The sequence below is a fragment of the Nicotiana attenuata genome, unplaced genomic scaffold (genome assembly GCF_001879085.1).
Source record: "Nicotiana attenuata strain UT unplaced genomic scaffold, NIATTr2, whole genome shotgun sequence".
Taxonomy (NCBI): domain Eukaryota; kingdom Viridiplantae; phylum Streptophyta; class Magnoliopsida; order Solanales; family Solanaceae; genus Nicotiana; species Nicotiana attenuata.
Genome location: NW_017671254.1, coordinates 75,008 through 82,809, shown reverse-complemented (window position 1 = coordinate 82,809; position 7,802 = coordinate 75,008). Strand labels below are relative to the sequence as shown.

General features: G+C 35.0%; 1 protein-coding gene across 1 annotated transcript; it reads left to right on the top strand.

Moving 5' to 3' along the window:
- Window positions 1-4,530: 4,530 nt before the first annotated feature.
- Window positions 4,531-5,181, top strand: LOC109207065 (uncharacterized mitochondrial protein AtMg00810-like). The gene is made up of 2 exons (XM_019369948.1): window positions 4,531-4,578; window positions 4,678-5,181. The coding sequence occupies exons 1-2, from the start codon at window positions 4,531-4,533 to the stop codon at window positions 5,179-5,181; spliced, it is 552 nt and encodes a 183-aa protein (XP_019225493.1).
- Window positions 5,182-7,802: the final 2,621 nt, after the last annotated feature.

Here is a 7,802-nt window from a genome sequence, read left to right as displayed (position 1 = left end):
ACTCAGAGTCTCAAGTTAGAGTTAACTTGAAGTTGTCGCAACAGTTAGAGGCTATGTGCTACAATGGGATTACAGTTAGTCCTAGGTTTACAAAAGAGTTTTTGTAAATGCAGTTTTTGGCTCAGTGATTTTAGTGGAGAGTTTGGGAAAATCTTACTGGAAAGTAGGTCGTGGTTTTTTTACCTTTTGAGCCAGGTGTTTTCCACGTAAAATACTTGTGTTCTTTACTTTCTGCATTTACTATTTCTGCAATAGTAGGTTAAGGAACACTTAGAAGAACCAGGTCCTTCCATAACCAGTTTAAGCGAAATATTAATCACCACACAAATCATCCCCCCCCCCCCCTCTTGTGTGGTATTCAAGTATAAAACATCATTAGGGAATTGGAAATCTATCTCCATGGAAATGATGATTCATTTTGTTCGCTCAAAAATCATCATATAATAATTCAAAAATTACAATAGAAAAAAAATAAAGGAGGTTTGTAATGATTTTTTAATCTTTTCTACTAGATAATCTAGTATTCTTATGCACGAAGATAATCAATTCAATCGTTTCGATTGGGCTCTATTATGAATTTATGATCACATTCTCCGTAGGGCTTTGGTTATGAACGAAGGAACTGAGAAAAAGGTATCACGTCTCGCTCATTTTGTCCAGGTTGAAATTAAAAAATATGAGTTGATGATATTAGTATATTTTCTCACATCAATAGATCAATTAACCAGAATAAGTACAGCATATTTTGTGTAAAAACGGAAATTGGTTTAAAAAAATCATCATATCTCATAAGGACCATGAGTAAAGATTTGCAAAATAATTTAAGAACTTAAAAACAACTTTCCCGAATGAATTATGTACACAATTGATTGACTGACAGCTGAATCAGGTTAATTTTACTGAAGCTCATCCAACTAATATTTAATTTCGCAAAAGTCAATTATCTATTTTTAGTCACGTAAAAGTTACTAAACATTATCACTATTATTGAGGCAGTTGGGAAATGAACACGTGATAGTTGTGTGATAGTTAGTTAGGGAGTTTTAATTATTGTTAAGAAGTTGTTAGATTAGTAATGAGTGTTATTTAGATGATTAGTAGGTGTTTAGCTCAAGTTAAATATTGTATACTGTACAGCATTTTCAGTTAGTGTAATAAGAACAATTGATTCTCTTTCTCTCTCGTCTCTTTTCTTTGTTATCATTCCCCCATAGCTGAAGCTTAAGACTCAGCTTGCATGGCGGTTTAGTACAACTTTCCTCATGGTATCAGAGCAATGAGGCCATTAATATGGACCTAAGCTCATCGATCGTAGCTTCCGCAATTCATTTCTAATTCTGTAGGTTCATCTTCTCTTCTGCGAATCTAGGGCATGAATATTGGAGATCCTAAATGGCAATTGTAGATAATACATTGCCAGAAAATCTAAGCTACAATCATTCTCTATTTCTACACTCGACAGACAATTCAGGAGTTGTTATGATTTCATTGCAGTTCGGGATCGGACAATTACTCTATGTGGAGCAGAGCAATGCGCATTGCGATATTAGGTCACAACAAAATAGGACTCATTGAAGGTACCTGTAAGAAGGAAGATTACGGTACAAATTTGACAGATCTGAGGGAGATATGCAATGCAATTATTCTCTCATGGATAATGAACTGCGTATCGAGTGATTTGCTGAGTGGAATTGTATATTCCTCAAATGCATGTGCTGTTTGGAAGGATTTGAAAGAGAGATTTGATAAGGTCAATGGTTCTAGAATTCTCCAGTTACACAGGGCTACAGATACTGCGAGTCAAGGAACAAGCTTAATTGCAACTTATTTCTCAAAGTTGCGTGAACTTTGGGCTGAGTTTGATTGTTTGGCACCGGCTCCTGGTTGTGATTGCCCAAAGTCAAGTGAATATGAGGTTTTGATGTATAGGCAAAAGCTATTGCAGCTCCTTATGGGGCTCAACGAGACATATGAACAAGCACGTGAGCAGATCATGATGATGGATCCACTTCCAACCGTGAATAAGGACTATTCTATACTGATGGAAAGAGAGAGCCAAAGGAGTATGGCAAATGCAGTAGTTCCTCGTGACAATGCTGAGATGACAGCCCTGTTGACAACAAAAGGATTCAATAATCAGAAGCCTAGGAAGAATTATAATGTGTTTTGTGATTACTGGAAAATGAAAGGGCATATTAGAGAAGGATGCTACAAATTGATTGGGTATCCTGATGATTTCAAGTTCAAAAAGAAGTTTGGGGGTAATACAACTCACAATGCAATGGCAGGGGAACTTAAGCCACAGGCTGCAGTAGGAAGAGGTCAAGATGCTTTCAAAGTTCCTCAAGTTCTACATTTCACATCAAAACAGTAAACCAAATTCTAAGGCTACTCAACAAGGAGAATGTGCCAAAAGCATCAGCTAATATGGCAGGTAGCAATAGTGATTTTTTTGTTGATGGTAATAATCATGAATGGACTGTAGATACTGGGGCTACAAATCACATGACTTCTAATTTGGACATGCTAGAAAACAAATTAGAAGTAGCTGGAATTCATACAAAGAAAGTACATTTGCCTAATGGATAAGCATCAAATGTGACTCATATGGGATCATGTAATATAGCAAATGCGGGGAGAATTGACAATGTGTTATACTTACCTGAATTCAAGTACAATTTGTTGTCAGTGTCTATGATCACAAAGGAGTAAATTATTGTGCAGCATTTTATCCTAATTTCTATCTGCTTCAGGACCTTTGCAGTGGGAAGGTGAATGTGATTGGTAAGAAGAGGAGAGGAATCTACCTATTGCCACAAACTACTACTAGGAATAATAAAGGAATAATTCAAGGTTTGGCTGCAAAGAAGGCAGGCCTGGACATTGGTCTCTGGCATGGAAGGCTTGTACATGCTTCAGCAGGAGTACTGAAGCAACTTTTTCATTAGTCTATGATGAAAGTAAAGGAAATATAGACAATTGTAGTGTGTGTCCTTTAGCTAAACATTGTAGGCTGCATTTAGCATAAGTAGTAGTAGAGTTGAAGATATGTTTCACTTGTTACATGTTGATGGGGGACCATATGCTGTGCAGACTTTTGATGGTAATAAATTATTTGTGACAATTATTGATGATCATTCAAGAATGACTTGGGTTTACTTGTTGAAATTGAAAAGTGCTGTGTTGATTTTACTGAAAAGTTTCTTAAATCTAGTTCAGACTCAGTTCAGTAGACAAGTCAAAGTGATCAGGACTGATAATGGGACAGAATTTTTGAATGAGGCATGTGGCAAGTTTTTCCAATTGAACGAAATCATTCACCTGAGGACATGTGTTTATACACCTCCACAGAATGGAATTGCTGAAAGAAAGTACAGACATGTACTTGAGATAGCAAGAGCCATGAGGTTTTAAGGACACATACCCTTGAGATTTTGGGGACACTATGTGCTAGCAGCACTATATGTCATTAATAGATTACCATCAAGTGTATTAGCAGGGAAAAGTCCTTTTGAAGTGTTTCACAAGAGGAAGCCAAACATTGAACATGGTTGTTTGTGTTTTGCAAAGAGAATAAATGTGCATGACAAGTTTGAAGCTAGAGCAACAACAACAGTTTTAATGGGGTATTCAGAAGTCACAAAAGGTTATATCATTTATGATTTATCTAAGCAATGTTTCTTTGTAAATAGAGATGTTGTTTTTAAGGAGTCCTTATTTCCCTTCAAGTATAAGAGGCAAGAGAAACAACATCTGTTTGTAGACATGGAATTTGCAGCACATGATGCAGTAACCACCCCACCACTTGACACAACAGTCCATTCACCAGCTCTCAATATTGAGGAGCAGGCTGTCCTTGATGATATTCCAGGAGTAACTGATGAGGAAGAAAGCATGACCCTGGAAGATCATGTACATCACCAACATTTCATTGATGAGGAGACAGAACAAATGGGTAATGAAGTACCAGGAAATAATATAGAGGGCACTAGGAAGTCCACCAGAGACAAACGAGTACCAGTTTGGATGACTAACTATGTGACTGCAGCTGCACTAGATCAGTCACCTAAACCTTATTCTATTTGCAACCATGTTTGGTATGATGGATTAAAACCAGCTTATCAAGACTACTTGAGAGCTTTCTCAGCTGTTATTGAACCTCAGACATTCCATGAAGCATCCAAAGACAAGAGGTGGATTGAAGCCATGAAGGAAGAAATTCAAGCATTAGAAGATAACAAGACATGGGAATTGGTGACATTACCAGCAGGGAAAACTCCTATAAGTTGCAGATGGGTTTACAAAATAAAGTATAAAGCCAATGGGAATATTGAGAGTTTCAAAGCACGCTTGCTGGCTAAGGGATATAGCCATAAAGAAGGCTTAGACTACCATGAAATATTTTCCCCAGTTGTAAAAATAGTTACAGTCCGAGTAGTGATTTCTGTTGCAGCTACTGAAGGGTGACATATACATCAAATAGATGTATATAATGCCTTTCTTCAAGGGGACCTTTATGATGAAGTATACATGAAGATACCTAAGGGATTTGTCAACCAGAGGGAGAATGAAGGCAAGGTGTGTAGGCTTGTCAAATTCCTATATGGGCTGAAATAAGCAAGCAGGCAGTGGAATGTCAAATTAACTGAGGCACTGATTCATCAAGGATTTGTGCAGAGTTCCTTAGACTATTCCTTATTTACAAAGAAGCAAGACAAAAAAATAGTGGTCATTCTTGTATATGTGGATGACATGCTAATTACTGGTAATGATCTGACACTCATGGAAGAAATCAAGAAGCAATCATATCAGCCCTTCATGCTTAAGGATTTGGGTGAGTTGATGTATTTCTTGGGCATTGAGTTTTGTAGATCTCACAGAGGAATCATGATGAACCAGAGAAAGTATAGCGTGGAGCTCATATCAAAAATGGGGTTGAGTGCAGCTAAGCCAAGCTGGACACCTTTAGATTGCAATCAAAAACTCACAACTACTGAGTTGGATGAAGTTGCAGGATCAAGTAGTGATGAACCACTGGAAGAAAAAGGACAGTATCAAAGGTTGATTGGCAAGTTGTTGTATCTAACCTTGACCAGGCTAGACATTGCCTTTGCTGTTCAGACGTCAGTTTATGCAAAATACAAAAAGGTCACACTGGGAAGCAGCCATAAGGGTATTTAAATATGTGGAGAGGGAACCAAGTTAGGCATCATGATGAGCATCAATAAGAAGAACACCTTGACTGCATTTTGTGATGCTGATTGGACATCTTGTCCAAATACAAGAAAGTCTGTAACAGGCTTTGTCGTGAAACATGGAGATTCATTAGTTGCATGGAAGTCAAAGAAGCATAATACAGTGTCCAAGAGCTCAGCAGAAGCAGAGTACAGAAGCATGGCTTCAGTGGTTTCAGAGTTGGTATGGTTAATAGGGGTGTTCAAGGAGCTGGGAGCAGAAGTAGAATTGCCAGTTTTGTTGCACTGTGATAGTAAAGTTGTATTGCAGATAGCAGCAAATCCAGTGTATCATGAGAGAACAAAACATGTTGAGATAGATTGTCATTTCATTAGAGAAAAGATTCAAAAAGGGCTGATTAGAACAGTACATGTAGGGTCGAAAGAGCAAGTGGCAGACATACTCACTAAAGGGCTTGCAAGACAACAACATGAATTTTTGATGTCCAAGCTGGGAGTGCTCAACATCTTCGCACCTACCAGCTTGTGGGGGAGTATTGAGGCAGTTGGGAAATGAACATGTGATAGTTGTGTGATAGTTAGTTAGGGAGTTATAATTATTGTTAGGAAGTTGTTAGATTAGTAATGAGTGTTAGTTAGATGGTTAGTAGGTGTTTAACTCTAATATAAATATTATATATTGTACAACATTTTCAGTCAGTGTAATGAGAACAATTGATTCTCTTTCTCTCTCGTCTCTTTCCTCTGTTATCATTCCCACATAGCTGAAGCTTAAGACTCAGCTTGCATGGCGGTTTAACACAGACTTCCTCAATTATCATTTAAAAATTATTATGGCTCAAATCCTACAAAATTCTTTTAAAAATCTGACATGTCATAAAATTTAATCCAAAAAATCTTAAAATGTGATTTATTCATGCTTGAAATTAATATAACTTTATCAATATATCTCTTCATAGCATCATCAAATCATTATATGGAGAAACTTTTTAAAAGAATGGAGGAGGAAAAAATGGTTGAATTCGGAAACTGCTTTTGTCTTTTCTTTTTTCTTTTTAAGTAGAAACTGCTTTTGTCATAGGGTACAACTTTTAATTGTTTTTGCCAGCAAATAATTCGAAAAAATAGTAAAAATTGTGGTCCTTTTGAGTACTCAGAATAGCCCTAAAAATGGTAGAAATGTATTCTTTTTTATGGATATCTGTTTGGCATAATAGGGTAAGTGGTGTTACCAATCAACTGAAGAAACTGATTGATGTGGTAATCGATCTGTCGCCTGACTCTTTCAATTCTAAAAGGCCACAAATCTTTCTTCTTCTCTTTCATTGTTTGTGATTTTAATTTAGCTTTTACTTAATATATTTTATTATGCCATATTTATGGATATCCCTCATAGGTTTTAATGGAGTCCGGAACCTAAATATTATTTTTTTGGACTCAAAGTACATTAATAAGTGTAAAAAAGAAAAAGTTACCTTTCTATATATAACGTCCAAGTACAAGACGTTATACCTTAACGGTAACTTTTGCCGTTAAGGTATAGCGTCTTGTATTTGGACGCTATATAGCCTGACGATTTGACTGACATATATAGCGTCCTTAATTTATACGCTATTCATATAGCGTACAAAAATAACACACTATACCTATTTTGATAATTTTGTGTGTGTTTGTTTTAGATTATTTACTTTTGTGCTACTGGACGCTATATCTATTTTGATATTTAGTTTATTTATTAGCGTAGTAAACTGTATAGTATTTTAGCGTAGGATCCCTGTAGTTTAAGTATTTCTTATACTGGTAGATGAAAATATGTACTTTGTACAATTAAATAATAAAAAAATTGAATTTGACATACATAAATATTCATGATAATTTTTGTGCTACTAGGTCTCAAATATCGAGCCTGGAACCCAATAGGTATATATACTTTGTACAATTAAATAATAATAAATTAAGAATTTAAATTATAAAACAAACACACANTTAGTGTTCTAAAAAAAATATAAAATTGAGATTTAATTTTTTATGTTAATATCTGAATTTAGATATTAGTGTTTCCATATCGTTTTGTGTTTTATTTGCGAAACTAGTATGTTATATGTATTTTTGTGAATGTTATGTGATTAAAATGTATTTGTTGTTTATATTTAGTTTATTTATTAGCGTAGTAAAATGTAGAACTTTTTAGCGTAGTAAACTGTATAGTATTTTAGCGTAGAATCCCTGTAGTTTAAGTATTTCTTATACTGGTAAATGAAAATATATACTTTGTACAATTAGATAATCAAAAAATTAAATTTGACACATATAAATATTCATGATAGTTTGGTGCTACTAGGTCTCAAATATCGAGCCTGGAACCCAATAGGTATATATTCTTTGTACAATTAAATAATTATAAATTAAGAATTTAAATTATAAAACAAACACACACAAAATTATCAAAATATTGAATTTGACACACATAAATATTCATGATAGTTTGGTGCTACTGGGCCTCAAATATCGAGCCTGAAACCCAATAGCTATATATATTTTGTAAAATTAAATAATTAAAAATTAAGAATTTAAATAATAAAACAAACACACACAAAATTATCAAAA